The sequence below is a fragment of the Wyeomyia smithii genome, chromosome 2, assembly GCF_029784165.1.
Source record: "Wyeomyia smithii strain HCP4-BCI-WySm-NY-G18 chromosome 2, ASM2978416v1, whole genome shotgun sequence".
Lineage (NCBI taxonomy): Eukaryota > Metazoa > Arthropoda > Insecta > Diptera > Culicidae > Wyeomyia > Wyeomyia smithii.
In genome coordinates this window covers 224,315,557-224,340,037 of record NC_073695.1, presented here as the reverse complement: position 1 = coordinate 224,340,037, position 24,481 = coordinate 224,315,557, and the positions used below count along the sequence as shown (strand labels likewise).

Sequence of the window (24,481 nt, the reverse complement as noted above, 5' to 3'; positions counted from 1 at the left end):
CTTGAATGCACTGTCGATTTCCAAACCAATGAGACGCCACTGCTATGAGGGTTGCATAAAAATCTTCGTTTATATGAAGAAGCTTACGTCTGTAAAATCTGTAAAGAGCTGACAATCGATCAGATCATGGTCGATTTGAGAACCAGGGATCGAGTACTACTTATTTTTTGACGAGTAAAACACACGATGCTGAGAGAATGCACGTTTATTTTCAAAGATACGAGCAAGAACCATGGGAACATGGGAGACTGCACATTGGTTCACAAGAAGACAAGTAAGATTTGGCCATCAGTATTATTATGATTTTTTATTCTCTCTTATTTTCCGTCGTTCTAGTTCCGCCACTGTTGTTGTGCCAATCACCGACTCTCGGGGAGGTGATTCCACCCGGGGCCCTAACTTACGATCCGTTTATTAACGGACCGGCGCCAACGGCTTCACTTCCTCATGCGTGATCCTAGAGATTTTTCGACCCAGAAAATCTTCCGGTGTCGGCTAGGATTGAATCTAGACATGTTGGGTTGGGTGTGAGTGGATGACGCCACCCCAAAACCATCGACACCTATCTATGTCGGCGTTGGGATTCGAACCCAGGCGTCGAGCGTGGTTGACAGAGAGTCACCAACCACATTAGGTCCCCGCTTATTATCAGTATTATTAGTTTTGAGTCAAAAATTATTATTTTTGCAAGAATATTGAAGGTGGTCAATACCATAATTTAAGGCTTAAATTCAAGGGCCAAGGGCCATTTATTACAAATTTCACATCAATGGACAACGTTATTCTAATTCCCTGACAAAAAATAATCATCTTTGAAAAAAAAAAAAATTTAGTAAAGTTATTTAGTAAAAATGCATTATTGTACATAATTCTATCGATGTTTTAAACTATTAAAACATATAACATAAAAATGTTTGGACCGCTATGTGACTTCTTTCTTATTTATCAATGAATTCAACTTGATTAGTTTATGAATGTTGCATACATATCCGCGTTAAATATAAGTGAAAATCATTGAAAAAAACCTCCTCAGCTGGTCTCGAGGTACGATGCTGGCCTAACATGCCAGTCGTCGTAGGTTCGAGTCTTGACTCGGGAGAGACTGTTAGTGTCAGTAGGATCGTAGCGCTAGCCCCGCAATTGTCCTGTACACTTAACGGTTGGCTGCGAAGTCTGTGTATAGTAAACAGAAGGTCAAGTTCCGAATCGGAATGTAGCACCAAGGCTTTGCTTTTTTTTTTGCATTGAAAAAAACTTGGGAAAAGTGACAAAAGAAGCCCAGGTTGACGCTAAAAATAGTAAGCAAGTTTCGAACGCTCTCATGTGCACTCCGGCACGAGACGAATAAAATGTGCTGTGTGATCGGAACTGCTCTTAGTCGACTTTTTGGACAATAATGTGCAGTCTCCCAACAAAATGTGTTCTGCTTGCAAAAAAAGTAGCACCCGATGCCTGATTCTCAGGAAGAAAATCTCTTTCTCCTTCGTTTCTTACTCATTCCAAATATAAGAGGCGTGCACTTTAATCAGCACGACGCACGAAGATTTTTTGCACAGCTCTGGGGAGTAAGACGATCTCTGGCCATGTCCAAGATCACCAAACTCTGCCCAAATACACTGCATATTCCAGCGGCAAACCTCAAGTAAGCAAACGGGCTTTTGTGAACTTCTTTCACTGGTGTGCCATTTATACATTCTAATTCGTCTAGTGGTTAAAGATTGACGGTGCTGGAATTTAACCGTCGAAGATCTGCTGGAGGCTGGAGCAGGTCGTTTTGAGGATTTCAGCTTTCAGTCGGTAGGGATACTGGATTGCAAACAGTTGCATTCAGTATCTCGTAAGCTTTCTTGAATCACTTTATAATCATTCTACCATCATTCATGGATTATTCTAGAACTATTTTTAAATTAGTTAAGCATCGTTTTAGAATCAATTAAAAAAATTCAGGAACCTCTCTAAAGTTTAAAATTATATTAGTAATCATTTAGTAAACATTTTGGAATCTCTTAGAACAGTTTTGGCATAATTTTAATTTAACTTGTTTTCATTTCTGTTAAATATGAAACATATTTTCCAATCTTTCTGGTATCATTTCGAATACCTTAGATCATTATTTGATCAGGTATCAATTTAAAAACATTTCCTAGAATCACTGCAGAATTTTTTCAAAATTATTTTTAAATAATTTCATAAACAATTATATGTCATTTCAGAATCTGTGTAGAATAAGCCATCAGCACCAGCCTTTTTACAATGAGTTCAGAGTAATTTTAAAATTTTTCATGTTTTACCTTTGTTATAGCAAATTACCTTTATTATACTAAACAAAGGTTATAAAATCGGTCGAAAAACGCAAAATAGATCCATGATCCCGAGGGCCGAATCGTATATACCATTCGACTCAGCTCGACGAACTGAGCAATGTCTGTTCGTGTGTATGTGTGTGTATGTGTGTGTGTGTATGTATGTTGTCTGTATGTATGTGCCGCAAAATAATAACGCACCTTACAGAACGCAATATCCGATTTTAATGATCTTATACGCAAACGAAAGCTACTGTGCTCCCCCAGAATGCTACCGAGTGGATTTTTGGTTAGTGGCTTAGATTTTAAAACATTGATCAAAGAGTCTTTTTTATATAAGAAATTTAACTTTTAAGTCAAAATTAATGGCACGGAGAGCCATGTGTTGTATACCAATTTACTCAGATCGACAAATTGAACAATTTTTGTATGTTTGTGTATGTGTGTCTGTACGTATGTATGTGTAAATATGTTGTTTATATGTGTAGTATATCAAAATCGATCCAAAAAAGAAAAATAACAAAAAAAACACTCTTTTTACAGAACGCTTATTCCGATTTTGATGTTCACATGCTCAAATGAAAGCCCAAGAGCTCTTTTAAAATCATACTGAGTGCGATCTTTTATTGGTTGCTTGAACTGTAGAGTTTTGACCAAAGTATATTTTAGACGGGATATTTTACTTTCTGGATAATTTTGCTCCCTCACTGCTCTTTACTCTTCTCTATCCCTCTTTTGTCGTATCGCTATTAATTTCTCAAAGGAAATCAACAATTATGGACAACTTTTCATAATCTATACACTTTTCGTAGTGCGTCTTAACTGGTGTAAATAAATTACCCTTAAGCTTTTTCTTGGAAATTTGAACCAGATTTTAGAAGAAACTGCAATGCTTACTTAGCTCCTTTTCTTTCGAAGCTCCCGTCCTCACTTCTTATAAAATATATACTAAATTGTACGTTGAACCAAGATTTGCGAAGAGTAAGAAACATTTACAGCTTTCGGGAGCCAAGCATTGTAGCAAAATCTGATCCCACAGTGTGCACATGTAACATTTTGAAAAGCTTTACCAAAGATGTATAGACCTGTTTACGTACGAATGTGTTAGTGCCACCCGCTGAGGAAAATACAAATGAATCGCTGTTTCGTTTGCAATGCTACGTTTTGAGCAGCTGGAAAATTTTTCAGTTGAATACTTATTTTATGTTTGAAATTTGTGACCAGGAATCTAAAGTAGTTGGTGAACGTAATCGGCAAAATTAGGAAAAAATGTTGAAGCAACTTTACATGGCTATACACGTTTACTAATGTGCGCAGGTGAAAAGTCACTAATCTCTATGAATGATACAATATGCTCATGTATGATATAAATATTGCTTTCTAATTTAAGACTAAGTGCAAACAGAGTATCCATGTTATTCCACTTCTCGTTATCGCAGCAAGATTTAAAAAAGGCTTTATTTCGGATTTTTTCATACAGCCTAGGCCTTCGAAAACAATAATGTTCTCGCCTACACTCTGAAAATCCAAAACTCTCAAAGATCGTGGAGAACCTTTATTTTCAGATAATGCATTTGAGATAGGATTAAATTGATACCTTTTTTATATTTTTTTCCTGTATAATTCTAAACTTTATTTCGAGAGCAGGTTTGTGAAAGTTTCAATTCGTAAAAAACTTGATGCTGATTCATAAATTTAGGTCCTGCGATTTCTGAAAATAAAGCGAATGAGTAGAACCGCATTAAACTAACATACATGTTTGCTGTTCGAGTATGAAATCAGCATCATTGTTATCTATTACTGTTTCCCCACGTTCGATTATCTAAAAAAAAATCAATTACTTCTAGCCAGCATTTAAAAATTGGCTTGTGATCGAAAAAATAAGACTCATGTACTCCAGTGATAACATTCATATTATTTGCAAAAACCACGTTAAGCTTTAAATCAATGATCGTCTTTGGTTAACTCTCTAAAAACTATCTTTTAAATTCATTTCATTCATAATTGAAATTGGACTTACGATAGTATACGATTTGTAAATGACTGGCCAAATATGTATAAAGTAATAGTTAGTATAACAAAGGTTTCCGATTACTAGGTGGATTAATTTAGGTTTTTTTTTGTAAGAGACTAACTCTAATATTAGCATGAATATTTCAGTGCTACTTGGAAAGTTTGCTTTGCTTCTTTAAAAACAAAAACTAACTCAGAAATATGAGGTTTTTGTGATATTAATTCCCGTTTCGGATGACGCTAGGTTCCTAATATCATGACGAAAGCTCAAAATTACAATTTTTGTATAGACTAAATCAAAATTTAAATTGTATCCCTAACAAAGTTAATACGATACTGAATCGCGAAAAGCATGACCAAAATAGATGTAATAAGAAGATGAAACTTAATTTGAATTGGAGTTAAAAAAATTTGGAATATAGCGAAAAAAAAAAATTGTAGCTTTAAATCAAATGTTCGTTTAACCTCAAAATTGATTCAATTATGCTCTCATGTTCTTTCGTTTTTTAATTTTCTCAGTTAAGTTCTGTTGTAAAGTGACAACAATTTTACAATCTTCATTAAAATGTAAAAATTTGGATTTATCTGTTATTTTTTACGTTTACACTGTCAACTAGCATTTCAAAGTTCCATTGAAATTTCAAATTTTGTTGATGTTTATCCAAATCTGACTGTAACACTGGTTTAAGCTAACCATAAAGAAAAATTCTGAATAATTATCGAAAATTAAAAACAAAATTGAATCAAATAGTTTACAATCCCGAATGTTTTATCAATCTTAATGTTTTCAAGAACCGACATCCGCTGCGATGAGGAATAAAATGCAAAATACGGTACAAACTATTCCGTCTGTTTCGTAATTTATACACCTTAGATAGACTTCCCTGTCCTATGCACTTCTTAAAGTCGGCTTAGTGACTGGATGGGGAGTGAAAGATTACTACTGGAAGGAAAGTGCAAAAGAAGCATCTCGTCCGCATGCACTCACAACGAAAGCAATTGTGCGAGAAGCCGAAGGGCAAGAAGCAAAGCATAATATTTGATCTGAAAGTTGCGTCGTATTTCAGCTTCAGCTGCCGCTCGCTTTTCTGCTAGTTAAAGGGGGAAAATAATACCGGCAAAAAACAGTCCTGGAGTCACTTTCACAGGAAGCGAAACTGACTGCTACTGCTACTGCATGTACTGCAGCAGCCACTCAGCTTGGCAGCAACAAACGGCAAATTACAGCAAATTGCAACGCGCAGTTGGATACTTTTCTCCGGGAGTGCACACAGTTGTTGCAAGGAGGAGTTACCAGCTCATGTTTCAGTTACAGTTTCGGATAGACCCCGGCCTAGCGCAGCGCAACTAACTTTTCCAGATGGGTGCAATATGACAATGGTGATTGCACCAAAAGGTGTTTGCTTTTGGCACGATCGTGCTTAGGAAATCGTCCGTTCGTGCCGCGGAACATGTGAGCTGAATGATTGCGACTGCGATAGGTATGTGATTTCCAGTGTTAATTGTCCTAAGGTCACTTACGCAACATCGTGACAGCCAGCTAATTCCCCGTACATGCCATTGTTGTTTGTCTTAAACGAAAACGTTCAAGATGTATCAATTTCGCCAGCAGACACGGTTGTTTGTTTAGCGAGGAAAATCAACATCGCTCAGTCGGAATACATCGGGAATGACGGGCTCGGTTCCATCACCCGTGGCTAATCCCTGTGAATCGGGACAGACAAATTTAATCCTATGTTATTTTTACATCCAACGTCGCGTGTGCTATTTGATCACATACATTCCCCGGTGATTGCGGTGCCAGTTCTCGCTTAAAAGACACCGTCCGGTTGAGCCGCATGGTCTCCAGGGCCAAAACGGGACGCGAATGTGAGGTTTAATACCATTTTCCCTGCAATGGATATGAGCGCGTTTATTTTTACTTCGCCACATGAATCCCTCGCTGGTGCTAAACGAAGCATAAACGATAACGCGGGCCACCGTCGACCGACAGACAAACAGACAGACAGACAGACAGCGAGGCAAACGGTTGTGGTTGCTGCTAGTAGTCGTAAAGCCAAAGCCTGACTTACTGACTGACTGACTGCCTGACTGCACTACATTGCACTGCACACTGGATCGCATACGAAAAAGTTTTCTGATTCAACCAATCCAGCAGAGGTGTTCGCGCTAGCAGCACAATTCACCTGACTCGGTCTACAGTGGGGGATTCCCTGCTGCCTGCTGCTGAGACTCCGATGGGATAAATCTGTCAATCCAACTCCGTCTTTGTTGAGCTTATTATCGAGCATTATACTATTTTCCCTTCGTTTGCACCTTAAAGGCTTCCGTTGCGATATCCAGTCGCGGTTGCGTTTTGTTGAATTTTCTAGAGTTTTTATCCGATAGAATTCACTAAAAAAATCACGAGTGGAGCTCCACGCGAGCATTAACGAAAAGACGTGACTGTCACTTCTCAATCTACTTATTTTCAAAAATATCCTTTGAATTAGAAAGAAAATATAATATAATAAAATCTTCAGGATAAATTTATCCAGAAGTTTTTTCTTGCATGCGTGAAAATCCCCACCAGCTCCGTAAATCCTAGCCACTTCTGCACATTTGTCATGAAATCGCAACCCCTCCGAAGCGCGGGATAGTCATGATGTAATCGATATCTTGGAGATTATGTATAACTTCTTATTTCTATTTGCTCGGTATTATGCTGTGCAGCGATTTTATTATATCCACCAGGGAGGGGCAGGGCACCTACCAGTTAGTGACCGTGCCGGGGTAAATGCACAAAAAGCCTATTTTCCGCTTACCGAAGAGTAGAACGGTGTCAAACGTTGATCTGTTTTTCTGTTTAACCCTTGACAGGAAACAACAAGAACCTGAGAAACCAAAACGAACCATCGCCAGTGAGAATGTTCAGCACCGCTTTCCCCTATTCTCGGAGAATTCGACAACAGTTTAGTCTCGGGAGAAAAAAGAAAGGGAAAACACTTGAACTCTGAAGCCATTTGTCATCGAAAAGATAAGAGGCAGGCGACAACACACACTCAGACGCACTTCGACGGCAGCAAGACGCGATAAAGGCGGCCCCGAGAAGGTGGTACAGGCCAAGTGATTTCCTGGTACACTATACTCTTTACACGGGACCGTGCCTTGGCGTTGTAGACCCTTCCATTAGGCGCTATATAGGTACCTTTCCACTCTCGGGAGTAGGTTTGCTAGAAATAGATTTTCGTCGGGAAGCGATGGAGGTCGCGCTCGGATTAGATTTCTTCTGTTGGCAACATAAATAATCCATTCGGGTTCCACGGACTTTATGGCAATCGTCAGTCGGTCCGCGCGGCAGCTGAGGTTCAAAGCAAGAGCCCGTCGACACTCGACAGTGTGTTATGATGTTTATGGTAAGTGAGGAGTGGCAAATGATGGGGAAAATGATGGCAACGATCATTACGGTGACGGAATGTGATAAATTCAAGGCGTTTTTCACTTGGATATCATCACGGTTCGAAAACTAGCGGCGGATGTGGGCTAGGATGATAAATTGATCGATGATTTTTTCCACCGTGTGTTTGTTGGTTGTAATAATGCGTAACAACAAAATTTCAAGGCAAGTTGCCGATCGAAATGGCGCCCGTCCAAATATGGAACGTGCCTCTATTATTTCCGGCTAATGAACACCTTATACGTACCTCCGCAAGATACGGTTAACACAAAAGTTCCAAATGAAGGATGCTTCTGAGGGCTTCTTCTGCGATTCTGTCTGACTGATGGCGCTACTGCTTGTGTCCTGGCTCATTCGCATCAATGTAGCATGAGTAATTTCATTAAATTTCCATCAAACACAGTCTCTATTGCACACTCAACTCAGCCATCAGCAGGGTGCTTTCTCCATTTTCAAAGCGATGGAAAACTAATTAGTAGTTACCGGCATAAACTACACCTTGCTTGTGCGAGTTTCCATCCCACTTCTCGTACGGTGTCGGTCTGGGCCTGAACCCGAGGTTTCGCCATTACCAGCAGCGTCGTCGTCGTCGTCGTTCTCGTCCCCAGCGAAAGTAAGCAGCCAGCCGAACAAGTTTCGGTCCCGCTCTGCCGTTTAATTAAATTGTTTTGAGTAGGTTCTTATCTGCGTATGCATCTGCGACCATAAAATGGATCCTATCTACCAATTCACGTCCGATTACACCCAGCACATGGGAACCCAAAATCGATACCAAGTGTGAAACTCGATTGTCGGACGCAACACCATAAAGCTCGTATTCGCGTTGCATTTCGGAAAGTATAGGAACAACGCTGTTGAAGCTCTGAAAATACCAGATGAAATAAAAGACAGATAAAGAACAGACGAGGAACAATATTACCTTTCTGTTCAGAGGCGCAAGGTATAAGTGGAATCAAAGAAAGAAGATAAATATGTACCTGCCTGCACCTTCTCGTGCTATATACCCTTCATCTTCCCGTTCTCACTCCGAGCCACCCGTGCCATTGCTGGTGATAAAACCCACAAATAGTTAGCTCACAATTTACGACACGTTCCTGCGGTGTTTGAATATTTGACACGGGCTGGAGAGTCATAAAACACACCTGTCGGTTTCTCACTCTTTCGTTGATCCTCGCTCACCGAATTGGGCCGAAGAGCTAAGCAATGCCCTCTAGCCAGGATTACGCCAGCGGCTCGTGGTGAAGTTACGAAGACGCTGAAAGCGCCTTGTAGACCTGTCGGAAGTGTGGTTACTGCTGCTGTTCAGTTCATTTGAGGATTTTTGCTTTCGAGTAATGTATTGTGGGCAGTTCATTGCGGCACGGTGCGGTTGCACGTCTTTCGCTTCTTTTAGAATTCAACAAGAAATTGTTAGGACTGTGCATAAAAGTTGCGAAATATTACGCAATTTGTGTCTCGTTTGTTTGTATTTGGCTACTATGCCTTGATTCAATAGTATTTATTAGATTATCTAGTCGTTTTTGGGATTGCTATATTATCCTTTTGTGCCGTAAATTAATCAATGCGTATACGACACAAATAAGGAACATACACATTCAAAAAATTCTTGAGAAAAATTGAGTAACTAGAAAATTAACCTCTCTTAACACTTATGCATGACAATTGTAACAGCATAATAGCACAATGATGAAATACACAAACAATCAAACTTTGCCCTCTTTTCTGCTTTTTCTAGATAAGTGAAATATCCATCCCATTTTTTTGTAAAAGGTGGTATAAATGTTGAAATCAAATCTTTTTAGGAAATCTAACTACTAAATACTAATTTTCACATATAACCCAATCATATTTATCACATCAAAATGCAACCAACATAGGATTAAATGCTTTAAAATTGATTTGGAATTGTTCCCAAAACAATCATCATTTGATAAAACAATTCATAGTTTGAGTTTCAAAGTTTGTAGTGAATTCAGAAGCAGAATTAAGACGTTATTTGAACAATATCAAAAAAAAAGTTCAAAAACGTACACATAGCTGAAAAACATGCATTCATGTTTCAACTCGATAGAAATTAGTAAACTATGATATTTTTTCAATAAAATAATGCTAACTCAAGACCACGTATTATTTTTAAAAACTTTTCTCCTATGTATCTTTTTTATTGAATTGCAAATCACAAAACTAAAAACTGAGATACGTGAAAAAGTACACGCAAAATTTGTACTTGTTATTTTTAAAGCAACAGCGGACAATTCTCCCGTTTGTAACAAATTAGTTTGTTAAAAAGCACATATTAATCTCCAGTCAAATAGCAGCACATATTATCGTATATTTTGCACATGATGTCCTGGATTTTTTGCTGACACTTTGGGATTACTTCCTACGCCTAGTGTATACAAATAATAGGCGAAGATGTAGATAAAAATTTTGTCCTTTAAAAATATATACACTGTGAAAAATATTTTGGTTTACTTGACAACTTTTTAAGATGATAAATTTTTTTTTGCGGTTTTTGTTTCAAACATTTTTTTTTCCACGGTGAAAACTTTAAACGGCAAATAAAATTACAACTTTGCCAAAGACGTCACACCGATCAAAGAAGCCGTTCGAGTTGTAAATATAGGAGCCTATTACAGAAGACAAGGCGAGCAGCGAATGTCTCTCCTGACCAATTTTGGTATGCAAGCCATGTTGAAAGCATAAATTTATCGCCTAATGAACCCATTCGTTTCTTACCTAATTTATTCGTGTAGCCTCAAACAAGACTCATTTGGACCTGCTTGGTAGTACAAGGTAGTACGTAGTAAGGTTTATAGTGCACACAAAGAAACCCATAATCGCTTTTAATGATTTCGCTATCATCTCCAGCAATTCTGGTAGCAGAGTACATTTAAGCGTTAATTAGTGAAATGAGCTGTGACGCGTCCAATTTGACATTCAAGACTGGAACACTACGGGAAAGATTCTGAAATGAACCTGAACGTTGCACCAATACTAATGCAGCGGTTATGATTGGTTAGCTAATGGTTAGATACGTGTAACTTGAGACCCTAATGTGGTCATTCACCTCTGTCCAGCAGCTCCTATCCGTATCCTGTTTTTCAGGTTGAGACCGTTAACGGAATCCATTGTTGGCTGGTTTTTGACAGAGGCGTTTGACGGATCAAATTTTCACCCTGTGACAGATTCTCGATAAGTTCCGGCAGTACAACTTACCGACTCACCATCTGTTTATAGATTTTAAGGCGGCATACGATTCAGTAAAAAAAAACGGGCTGTGGCAGATAATGCTGGGACACGGTTTCCCGACGAAACTAATTAGGCTGATTCGTATGACGCTGAAGGGATCGAAATCATGCGTGCGGATAGCTGGCGAGACATCAGCCGCGTTCGTCACGTTAGATGGACTACCGCAAGGGGATGCGCTTTCTAACTCAATGTTAAACATCGCCCTTGAAGGTGCAGTGGCGGAGCAGTACGAAGAGCAAACGTGCAAAGAAATGGTACGCTCATCACGAAAACTCACCTGCTCCTTGGTTTTGCGGACGACATCGATACCATCGGTATCGACCGTAGATCCGTGGAGGACTGCCGTAATCTCGCAGACTGACGAATGCGACAGCGAGTAAAATTTCCAGTACGAAGCTTTTTCCAAAAACGTTTGTATAATAAGTGTTAGGACGAATTTCAACAATCTGATCTGTACATAATGCATTAATATAATCACAAAACATTGTCGAATGTATGATTTGTGGAAAAAGATTTATTAACTGAAGTTATGTTACCAACGTCATTTTGTTGTAGAAACAACAATTTTATTTTCCCTGTTTCTACAACCGATTGGCGTACGTTCATCGTAGTATGCGACAAGTCACTAACAAAGATTTTCCTCTGCCATTTCCGCACTTCTTTCGTACGAAAATCACCAATGCGCTTCAGTTGTCCACGAACACGGACCAAGCTTCGTGGTCTTAGAGAGCTACAGTATGATCAATGTTTTTTAGATGGTAAACTTCGTGCCGCGGCGAATTTTATTTGAGCAGAGCGTCCTTTAGAGTCAATAAAAAGGGTACGATTTCCTGCCATAGAACCTCGACGACTTTCTCTGCTGATGTCATTCTCGGTAATGACCAGTTAGCCTAGGTACACTCACTTGTCAACTACCTCGATTTCATCACCGCTCAGCTGAATCCGTGGTAGGAGATTAACACGGTCTTTTCTTGGGTCGATTGCAGGCTTCTGTGCATCATCACGATTACGGAAATATCCATATTGAGTGGTGTTCGATAATTTTGGGATGTTCTCAAGAGAGCAGAAGTCGTTAACTTGGATTTCAAAAAGATAATATCTGGCCTCTTGGTATCATTTAGGTTCCGGAAATTGTAATATTGGGTGGTATTTGGCCATTTTGATCTGATATTCGGAAACCAGAAGTTGCCATATTAGAATTCAAAATAGTCTCTGGGGGCGATTCTTGGCTCCTGGGCATCATTTCGATCATTTCAGGCTGTTTCCCGGAAAAATTGTTTCAAATATGTGTTTCATTTGTACGGAAACCTTCTCTTGCAGAGAAGAGAGAGGTGTCGTACCATCATAGAAATATTTCCTGCTCCCAAAAACTTTTACATGCAAAATTTGATTCAATTTGCTTGATTAACAACATAGTTGGGTTGGATTTACGTCACGTTGAGTAGAGATGGCGGTTACGTAATTTCGTTTTCGTGAAATAATGACGCTATTTTTTACGCGTTTGATCAAATTTTGGTGCCTATAGGTCCGATTTGGAGTCTTCAATCGTTCAATCACAAAAAACACAAGTCGCTTACGTCAGTCTGCGAGATTACGGCAGAGGAGGCCTTCGTAGATGGGGAATGATTTGAACTGGTTGATGAATTCGTTTATCTTGGTACGCTTGTGATATGTGACAACGATATAAGCTATGAAGTGAAAAGACGAGTTGCAGCTGCAAACAGGGCCTTCTACGGACTACGTAATCAGCTAAGTAGTTTGCAGACTCGCACAAAACTAGCGCTGAATAGGACGCTGATACTCCCGGTGGCCCTTTACAAACATGAAGCATGGACGCTGAAGGAAGCTGATCGACGAGTGCTCGGAGTTTTTGAGCGTAAAGTTTTGCGATCGATACTTGGCGGTAAATTGGAAAATGGAGTGTGTCGCAGACGCACGAGTGAATCACGAGTTGTACCAGGTATTCAAACATGCTGATATAGTGAAGGTAAAACAGCGGGGCAGGTTTCAGTGGGCTGGACATGTAGCCAGAATGCCTGACGAGAGAGCCGCCAAAAATTATTGTGGAGTAGAGAACCAGGAACGGCTGCCCACGATAGAAGAAGCTGGACATCTGTAATTCGTTCGGTCCTAGAATGGTCCGTTAGCCAACAAAGTAAAGTAAAGTAGGTAATTGTTTTTAGTCATTCAAAGTTATATTCAGGATTATTTTCTTTTTGACTTCTCATGAATTTTAAGGATATTTTCCAACATCAACTTTTGCCTACTTGCTTTGTACTTTGTAGAAACGTTTTAGAGTTTTTAACGTTTAGTTTATGATTTTTTATATAATTTTTCGATATAATTTTTTTGGTCTCTCATTTGGTTTATTTTAAAATCAGTCTTTTTAGAGTAGATTTTAAAATCTATTGTGATGGTAGTCTGGTGTTAAGAGGTGAGTTTTAAATCGTTCAAAGCATAATTTATTATTTTATATTGCTTGGTATCTTCTGAACCATGAAGACGATTGCTTTGCCCTTTCTGCTCTGTTCTTTTCGTTGTTTTGATGTGTTTCTCAGCGCTTTTAAGCTGAAGTTTGTAGAGATTCTTTTCATTCAGGGCATTTTTAGTCTAAGCGGTTTTCAGCTGTTTTAGGTTAGTCTCTTGCTTGCTGATGTTCAATCACAAAATAAACCACTGGAATAAACATTTTACAATTCCTGTTCGTGAAATATGTGCACGTGTAAAAGCGGGGAGGGGGAGAGCTCGTTTGGAGGAAGGGGGGTCTAAAATGACGACTTTTGTATCCACGTACATCGTGGACGGCCCCAATATTTTTGAACAAAATTTCAGACAATTTCCTAAAAGTGAACTTTTGACAAATTTTCATTTTAAAGTTATTTATTTACCTATTTCTAATTAGGGGAACTGCCCCATTATTCATCTCATTAAGCCGACATTCACGAAGAATGCACGGATTAAACACCAAATCTTCACGAAATCATTGAACAAATAATCAAAATCCGCTTACGTGCTTCTATGGAATCGTTCAGCATTGTATAGTTAGTAAAATTAGCTAGATTTATCCTGAATTTTGTAAAACAAACAACTTTTCACAACGCGTCCAAATACATCTCAAAACTTGAATCACTGCTCAATTATTCATCCCACGACGCCCTCATATTCATCACACTGTTAATCATGAATGAATCACATTATCATGAATGAACGTAGCCGCAGCCCGTCGTAGTAGGTTACCTAAATATCCGCTGTTGTTGTTTACGTGCAAAATTGGTAACCTAGGTAAACACTGCAGTACTGTCGATTTATGTCAATTATGTTGAAATAATTTAACATTTTCAGTATGATTTTTTCGTATTTACAGAAACTGATTTGGAAACTTTTGATTTTCTTCAACGTAGTGAAAACAGATTGAAACACATACAGTTGAAATTTAGGAATTGTAGAAATTCATCTCATGTATTTGTGCTAATTCAAGCTTGTTTTAGGAAATTTGAGGTGAACATTTCAAAGATCGAAGTATTCTTAGTGTAGTGAGTGATTTGTTTAGTGATTAAAATAAAAAGTGGTCCGCTAGTGATGAAAAAAACTTTGGTTGGCTGCTGAACGAGTCTCGTTGTAGCCATATATAACAATGCGCGGACTCTGTTTTCTGAGGAAGGTGATTGAATTAAATGAGTTTTCGAGTGCAGATGCTCGAAAATAATATCAAATTTAGAGCTTTTAAGTGAGTTTTTGAGGATTCTACTTTATGAGAAATCTAAAATGAACTAAGAAGAAATTCGATGAATTAGCAGTTTGGGTTAAGAAGAAAATATGCGTATTTTTCTGTGTTCAATTTTATTTTCATGTTGTATGAGATAAATGTATGGGCTGAGATGAATAATGGAGCAGTTTCCCTATTTTTTCGAAGAAATATAAAAAAGGTTTTGAAAGTTATCGCTTGAAAAATTCTATCTATCTATTTTCATTATTCAGATGTACCAATTTATAAAAAATGTAGTCAAATTTAGAAAAAATGAAGTATTCAAAGTTGCTTCATTTAGTAAGGCTTACATACCCACAAAGTTTTCTTGGATTCTGAGAGAGTGCTACCAGTCCTTCACTCGAGTTGGCGCAAAATCAATCAATAGTACGATTTTAACAATTTTACCCAAGAAAAAATTTCCTGGAATGACGATGACAGTAATTTTTTTATGAATTCAGGTTATTTCAGGTCAATTTGTCTAAATGTTTTTTGACTATTTTGTCAGTTTTCATTTGACGATATCAATTTCAAATATATATTTGTCAACGTTTTTTCTAATTTTAACATGATTAGTTATTTTCGAGCTTGTTATGCCTTAATCTTTTTTTAAATTTTAATCGAAATTAGTCGTTTTCTTGATTATAATTTCGTTATTTAGGACAATCAATAATATGTTAGTCTTGCTTTATTATTGAATTGTCTTTACCCTTTTTATTTTCTTGAACTGATTGCTTTGAATCAAGTGAGCTATTTTTTACAATGTATACGCTATACGTAGGTATAACTCTTTAAAAAGAAACTTGGGTTACAAATTTTTTTATCATATTTTCGAAGAATGGTGTATTAGCTCTTTTATGAATATATAGTACAGATTTTATTAAGCGTAAACCGAAACCACAATTTCAAGCTTGTCTTGTAATATTGGTACCTAATTAAATCATTTTTGTCTCACTTATTTTCTTTTTATTTTATTTCATTTGAATATTAAGTTATGTTTATTTCCACATTTGCTTTAATGGGATCTTGTTTCTCCGATATCAATTTCGATTAATACAGTGAGTATTCATGAACTTATTCTTTGCTTTGGTGATTCTCTTCTGAACTTATCAGAGACAGATAAATCCTTGGATATAAAATTCAAAACATACTCTTTTTTATTATTCATATATATTCGTATAAAGTTGAATTTTCATCGATGCACGTACATATCCTGCGAGGGAAACATTCCAGACACTAGAATTATTTACCATCTCCCTTCGTTATGCAAAACTGCCGTGCAGGAACGCATTATTCTTACACTTAAACTGAACAGGGGCGATGGCTGGCTGGTGGAAATCAATGCAGCATAACAAACATACTCGCACGCACCACCCGTCAGCGCACGCTCCGGGAAAAAGGGATCAAAGGATTTTGTCGCTAGATTTTTATGCTAACCCGAACTGTGTTTCTTGTGCGATAAGAGCTTTATACAATCGAAATATCCACAATCCCGAGGGTGTCGTACAATTCTGAGGAAATTAAATTTGTTCGAGTTCGGAGAATGACTCTGGACTTAACGACGCTAACAAGTGGATCGTTTGCTTCCACAACTTACCTGCTACTGGGGATAGTTTCCGCATAACACACCACCGTGACTTCCACTAGAATGAGGGATGAAAAAGGTTGTTGTTATTATTATGAGCTAGGTTGTTTTAGTTTGACCCAATCTGCGATTCTAGGCTAGAGTGCTAGAGTGTTTCGGATTATCCTTTACATGATTTCGAAGTAAATAAATCACTGCTTATCAGAATAACCAACTGTTTTCAACTTATCATTTTCATTTAAATTTCACGGAATGTTTCTCACTTAATTTTAGCTGATAAGATACCTACACCAGTATGCTGTTCTTACGTAAGACAATCTTAGACTTCGGCGTTTTTTCTCCTACTTCATTCCTCTCCGCTCGGAAGTGAAATTATTCTCTGTCTATCAACATTTTTCAACCATCATCATCTTGATACCATCTGGCCGATAAGAAAATCGTTCAATCCTCTCTTGGACGTGGTGAAATCTCTGCTCAGCGTTGTTGATGCGGCATATGTTTTTAGCTAAACGTGATTTGCATAAAAATGCGTTATGAAATCAATTTTGCTCTTCTACCCAGGCACCGGGCACACAGAATCAACAGCCGACGAAAATAACCGAGTGACTTGATTCAGCTGTTGGCCGGGTTCAGAAGCAGAAGCAAACGTCCAACAATATTGATTCTTCGCTCCAATCGTTGAATCCGAAAATTTGTGTCTGCGTCAGTGGGTGGCAGTGCTTTGGGGCAGTTTGGCATTTCTTTTCGTCATCAATCTGCCCGGCTGGCTGACACAGATCGCTTAACCTCACCGGAAGCACTTTTTTTCGGAAGCACATCCGGCGTCAAGAGCTCGAAAGGATTTGCGTTGGTCCCAATCCGTTCTGACTCTCGCCAAATAATCCATCCATCGGAAAGAAAAGTGAGAAGAGAAAAAAACCCGAGATGATCAAATTATGCAAATTACGATGCCGTTCAATATTATACGAAAAAGTTTTAACAGCGGCGGTTCTGGGATTCATCTCCCGTACCGTCTCCACCGGAAGGGCTCCCGCCGGAATCAACTTTCGGACAGAGAAAATCCGGACTTTGAATGAATTGCAGGAAAGGCAGGCCATAATCTGACTAAGCCGTTTTTACGCCTTCCAATTTGAAAGTCGACCCCAGGCTGCCCGAAGGCTTTTCCCATTAGGACGGGTTTGTTCCGACTACCAGCAGTAGCCGCCTATGAACGTCAACAACCTGAAGAGGCAAATAATGTGGCCTAACGTCTTGCGTTCCAGATGGAAGCAGTAACAACAACACGAACAAAAAAAAAATAAAGTCATGAAGCGGTTAAGAAATGAAGCTTATTTTAGTGAAGCCATCAAGCGACCTGAGCAGAGGAGGAGGGGAAGCAAAAGAAGTTCGATGAGAAAACTTCCCAATCGGGATAAGTTTGTCCGTTGGTGGAGGCCCCGCAGTGTAGAGGGAAACCATAGCAAAAGGGTTGGGGAAGACCACAATATCAAATTTCCGAACTCGAGCGGACGAACAAAGTTCAGAGGCAAAAAGGATTGACGTGGAAGCAATCCCAAGAACGCGTCTGTGAACTTGTTAAACGTGCCTTCAGTGTCCACACCTCATGTAAGCGTTCGTGTTAACAGTGGTAGAGAGACTGAAACCGGTTATTTTTTTGAGTGGATAACATAATCTGATTTATTTATTTTTTGTTTGTTTGTTGAATCCTCAAATTCAAGAAATATGGTCACAGCGTGTTGAATTATTCAAGGAATATATTGAAATTGTTTACTTCTAGCAGTATCATCATATTACTTACAAGTAGGTCATTCACTCAAACAGCCATCGTTAAATATAATATTCTCCCCAAAAGAAACAACAGCCTGCTTACAGCAAAGCTAAGGGCAAAGCAATAACACCCTCCATAATCGATTCCCCGCCTTGACCCGTGGCGAAGTTCTTATCATTCAGGCACTGTCTTGGTCCGGCGATAATCGTCGAAAAGACCGACAATGAAGCGGCAACCCAACTGAGAGAGAGTTACTGCCACTGACCCTTCCGCCTTTTATGACAATGAACCCCGATAGACCAACTCTTTGCCCCTGTACACTTGGCGGTGAAAGTCCGTAGAAGCACAACAAACGGCGCAGAGCATTAACAAGTTTAATAGATTCTACTGCTCATTTCCACACAAATGATGTTGGAACTTTGTTTTGCCGGCGCCCGGTTCGTACCTTCGGCAGGACATCTTTCGAAACGAACGATGGTGGCGGTGGTAGTGGTGACAACGCCCTAAAGGATTCCCACTTCGGCCCCGCTTGGCGAGGAACACCCGGTGAGAAAGTTTTAATCCTATCTTCAAATAAATGAAATTGTAATCCTCCTGTTTTTCCGCCTGCGTGCGCTATTTCCGGTGTCGCTCCAGATTTGTGATCTTTGTCCTCCGTACACTAGCGGGGTCGACAATTTGCACACCACGTAGCGACCTATCCACCGAGAGTTGCAGCCGCCAAAGAAGAATGTCGGTGAAGGCGTACCTAAGGAGTGCTGCGAACTTTTATCCCCAAGACTTAGCAACTTTTAATCTGCTTATCTTATCGATTGATGTTCGTCCCGGTTTCGCTTTGTCGTGGCGAAAAACTAACGCTCCGTGGAGAAGCAGGGTTGATCTAGCGTGGAATGAAAATTTATCACCTGCCAGACTCTAAGTGTGTTTTTCAACACGAGAAGTCCCCACTTTCGGAGCGCTAATAGTGTTTTAGCTTAGTGCAATTTCCTTAAAAGTTACTGCTCCAATTCAATTAGTCAATTTAAACGTAGTTGTTGTAATTTAATTTGTTCAGCAAAATTGTTTTTCCTATTTGATATAATCTAGTTTTGTTCTGAATCCGATTTTCCGCCAGTAGTCGGATTAAGCAGAATATGAATTCCTTCCCGCTCGATCTCTCCAAGATAAAATGAAAAACCGCAATAATTCTGCCCTTGACAGGCTCATCGTAGTTGAAGCAGTTCCGGAGGATTCATTTTGAGCTTCTCTGTCTGTCTTTTCCAATTGTATCGTTCATCTTTACTTTCCAAGAACCACCCACTCCCTGACGTCTCTTGTTGAAAAAGAACTTTCCCGGTTCATTATTGGGCAAATACTACACTGCCCTCGCAGTGGCGAGTGCCAGGGAAAAATGTAAGAACGCAAACTTTCTCATTTTGTGCAACTCAAATTGAGCGACCAGGTCGCCAAAAATCTTATAATTAAAAAGAATTATGAAAGTTGGTCACGGCTTGGTACCGGCTCCGCTTCCCGTTGAAACAACCCCAAAGAGGAATTCCGAAATCAATTAAATTTTGGAGAGTGCGCGCTTGAAATTAGTTTCTCTCCCTGTAGCATTAATCTTTGTTAACGTCGGGAACCTTCTGGCTCGGCTTTTGGGGGAGCAGCAAGCAAGCAAGCATAACTTTCAGATGTTTTCATCGACGGTTGGACTGAACTGTCATCCGCGGCCAGTTCGAGGTTCGAAACGCTCTGTACCCGAAATCTAATAAAATTAAACCCGCATGATAATTGCTTTGGCCGGCGAAGGAAATTGCCGTTTAATTGCTGTGACCCTGCCGCTAGATAGAAATGCTTTCGAAATAATTAAAAGATCAAAGCAAGTTTACTGCTGGTTCATGCTGCAGTGCGTGGCAGATGGAAAAGGAGTGGAGTTTCTTAGGATAGGAGAATAGAATTTCAATTTCGGTTGTGAATTGCCGAGTGAAATTGCAACCAAATTTTTATAATGGCAATATCGACTTAATTTTGATCAATTATTCATAATAGTTACAAGAACTTTTTATTATTATTTTAGTTTAAAAGGTCGCAAAGTAATAAATGATGCTAAATTTTTGATTATTTTCAGTACCTAATAATAAAAATATAATTGAACGACCAACGTGAAATTTTTTTTTCTTCGTCTAAGAACGTGAAATATTGATAATGTCAGTGTTTTACTTTTGAACTTTCACAAAGTTTGATTTAAAAAGATCATATCGCAATTCTGTGAATTTTTTGACGGCATTGTGATCTAATAAATTCTTCTGCCAATCACATTTAGAATATGTTTTACCTATTTTAAAACGTCTACTTGTGTTCTTAGGCTAAATTTGAAAGTCAGTTTCTGTCTTTTTTGATTTCGATTCATGTTATGTTAAATGTTAAAAGTTGAATTCAGTAATTAAAAACTGTTTTTGTGTTACTTTAATTTAGAGTTTAGATTTAAAGCGTTTTTAGGTTATTAGTGTTTCAGCAATATTGGATTAAATTTGAGTATGAAAAATTACATATTTTCAAAAAAGTGTAGCAAACCTTGAAACTTGTGAAAATGAACTAGACAACAACCTTATTTCAACAACTTTGTTTGTTTCCACACAATAATTCGATTTCCTTGGGACGTGCTTCGGAGCAAGAAATAATTGTCTTGATGAAGGATCTAGGTGACTAAAAAGCTACGGACCGGATGAAATTCCAGCATCCTTTCTCCGTTTTGTTACAAGATGTCTTCAATTTGTCGAGCATTCGGGCAATTTCTCTGATTTTTAACGGATTGCGAAGGTTATTCCTTGATACATGTATGGTGATACAGCACAGGTCATTAATTTAAGTTTTATACAGTCATCAATATGGTTTCCGCTCTGGATCAACAAGCATCAAGTGTTTTTGGATTTGGATTTGAGAAAGGTGTTCGATTCGATTAATCACGAAGTTCTGTTATGTAAGCTCGCTATGCTCTTCTAGTTATGTAAACTCGAGTGATATGCTCTTCTAGGTCAAACAAACGATTTGATACAAGGCTATCTATCATCGAGAATGCAAATCGTTGTGTTGTTAGTCTCACTCATAAACAGTATATAACACCTCACGTGAGGTTCTCGTTGTTACCGCTTTCACACTCTGGAGCATTGTCCATTCAAGCTATTTCTCGTTCTTTCTCGCTGCCTTCTTTGCTCGCATTCATTTCCGAAAACATATGCAGACACACCCGCCTACTCTTTTACTCGCGTATACTCCCCTACTCGCAAGTACAACCAGCCAAATACAATTTTTGATAGATACATTGCGATGGTTGCGGAGGGACAAAAAACTATTTCAAATAGGGTAACGGACTACTTCGGTAGCGGTTTGCTTCGGCTGGTTTTGCATTAGATTGCTGTGAAAAACTTACCAATGCAGTCCGATACCCTGCATGTTCAAGTATGCGATGCTTCACAGATTCTTCGCCCACTTTCGGCTGTCGGTACGTGAAGCGAAACCAGGTGGATGAAAAAATATTTATATTTCGAGCACCTTTTTCAAGCTCTCCTTCTAGTCGTGCAATTTTAGTCGTGTACTCCTACTTGCAAGCGGGAATTCGCGTACTCTTTCACTGAATAGCAAGACAAAAGAGTTTTTGCTTGCCAGTGCAGCAGAACAGCTACTCTGGCGGGTACATGGAGAAGATAGAGTATCTCGGAAGCGTGTGTGCAAAACACTTGAGAAGCGTAGCATGTGTGGTTTTGCTTCTCGCTCGCTTTGCAGCGCTGATCACCATTGGAGTACCTCAAGGCAGCTTCTTGGGGCCTCCACTTTTCTTGATATATGTCAATGATCTGCTAATAATGCATGGATTACCACCGACAATACATCTTTGTCTCATGTATCTTTTGGCTCGAATGAAGGATAACATGAAGAAATTGCAGATATACTTCATCGAGAATTTACGATCGATCGAGAAGGCCGCAATTCTGTAAAAAGTTTCCAACTTTAAAAAAGCTACAATATTTTATTCACTTTCCTTGGTGTCAGTTTATCTTTAAGAATTCTTTTATATGTTTGAATCATTCTGAAACTAGATTCGAGATCGTTTTCTTGTATGCTACTTCGACTCTTGTGAAGTATTTTTCAGTGATTGTAGGTTAAATTTTGAATGAATACCAAATACCAATACCATAATTTTTCGGAAACAGACATGTCGCTCAGCGTTTTCAAAATTTCAAAATACTTTTTTTCTGCTGTAAAAGTTTATTTTAATTTTTATCTTCTCAGACGAATTCAGTCAATTTACATTTATTTTAAAATTGTGTGAAGTCATTTTTTAGTTTTATACAATTTAATGGTTTAACATTATTGAAGCGTTTTCCAGTGGTTTTATCTGGAATTCTGAAAATTTTCCAGCTATTCTCAGCTTAATTTGAAGTCAACATAGCCTTTTCTGACCCTCGGATCGAGGAACAGGATCGATTTTTGCCTCGTTGGCCTTGGAGACGATTTTAAATTAAGCGATTCGAAGCTTAATTTGGGATCAAATTGTTGTTCCAAATTTTAGAAGCAGCTTTGAGTTTAATTTAGGGTCTTTTTTCACTAGTCAAGCCTTAAAGACATCTTTTAGCAATACCAAGCTTAATTTGTGTTCAGTCTCTTCTGGTTTTTAGCTTAGATTAGCTAATTCTCAGCCTAATTTGGGATCAAATCATGCTTTTCTTGATTTTAGTTTGAGATCAATTTTTTTATCAGTTTTCCTGGATTTCCGACTCAATTGTAAGCCCTTCCAAGCTTAATATAGAATTAAATTTTTTTGCCTCTTCTAGGAAAATAAATTCTTTTTTCGCCTCTCTAGTCTATAGAGTGGTTTTCAGGGTTCCCATGCTCAAATTGATATCAAATTATTCTTTCAAATTTTCACCTTTAGAAGCGGTCCTGAGCTTAATTTAGGATCAAATGTCTTTTTCGCCTATGCCGGCCTTCAGAAGCATTCTTCAGCAATTTAGAGTTTAATATTGGATTACATTTTTTTTGCCTCTCTTGGTTAATGTTGCTATGCCAGTATTACCGTTTTTCAAGATATTTGGCTTGCAGATATTAATTAATTAGTTATCGCTTGTTCTTTCATTAAAAGCAGTTTTTTTTCGGCCTCCGGGGTTGAACCTCAAAAATCACCCCCGTACTAACGGCAACAATCAAGACTTTGCATACAAAGTAAGCTAATTTTTAAGATGGTAAATCTGATATAACCCATTTAAAGACGCGTACAATGGATGCGCTCAGCCAGAAGGACTCGCTCCATTCGACAGGGAAAACGATTGAATTTTTTACTGTAGTCCTTAGAAGCGCCAATCGGATAATCCGATAAAGTTGATCGTAATTCCATTGCTTAGAAAATATTCAAGAATTAGGTCAATCCGGGTTATTTTAGCTAAAAATTAGTTCTGAAAAGTTCCGCCTTCAACGTGTTTTGTTTTCAAAACTGGTTTGCAGTGCACCCTCTTAGCAGTCGTTGAGCCTTTGTGGATACCGTAAAGCGGGGCAAATAGAAACAGTCTTTGTTATATCTTGCAGTGTACAAAAAATAATGCAATGTCTACCCGATCAGTCAAAAATACCAGAATTATAACAAATCTTGATATTTTGTTACGAACTTTTTGTATCAACTTGTGTTCAAAACTTGGCCTCGTTAATAGTTAAAATATCAAAATTCCTATCAAAATTACTTACTAAATATTACAAATTATAGCAAGCTTTGTAAGGTTTCAGGCAGAAAAAATCAGAATTAGTTAGAATGTACAATACTTTGTTAATTTAATAACAAATTTTGTTATGAATATGCTTAAAAAACACACTTTTGAACATTCAAGTGCAAGATGAACTGAATTTGATATAATTATGTACTTTTTATCATTCCGACATAACAAGAATATTACAGGCTTTGTTATTTTCATCAGGTTGAGATATATTTTTGTTACCCGTTTGTTATAATCGTTTGATCGGGTAGGGTAACGGGGGTATTTTGGCCAGCTTTGGGAAGTGTTCGCACAGTTCATTAAAAACAAACACAATTTTTCAACATAAATACCTACTCTATTATACCATTGTTAAAAGCTTAGTGTCTATTTCAATATACACCGTTCAACAATGCAATATATTGAAGAATATCCTAGAAATATCAAAATTTTTACGAAGTACTAAAAACATATTTTGATCCACCAAATTTTTACTTTGGCCCACCTTTATATCTACAGACGTGTATGGAAATAGTTCGGACTAATTATATTTAAGATCATCATCGGTATTTTTAGGGCAAAAATAGTGGGTTTGAGGAGAACATCCTTCTGCTGTGAATTTTTGTAAATTTTAGGCATTTAAAAATGAAATGATTTGG

The 24,481-nt window shown here is 38.3% G+C and overlaps 1 protein-coding gene across 4 annotated transcripts in view; it reads right to left on the bottom strand.

Moving 5' to 3' along the window:
- Positions 1-24,481, bottom strand: part of LOC129722260 (uncharacterized) — a 266,897-nt gene that overhangs the window by 169,387 nt on the left and 73,029 nt on the right. For all 4 annotated transcript variants that reach the window (XM_055675576.1, XM_055675577.1, XM_055675578.1 and 1 more), the window contains exon 3: positions 16,347-16,392. In XM_055675576.1, the coding sequence (XP_055531551.1) occupies positions 16,347-16,392 (46 nt within the window). The remainder of the gene's footprint in view (positions 1-16,346; positions 16,393-24,481) is intronic.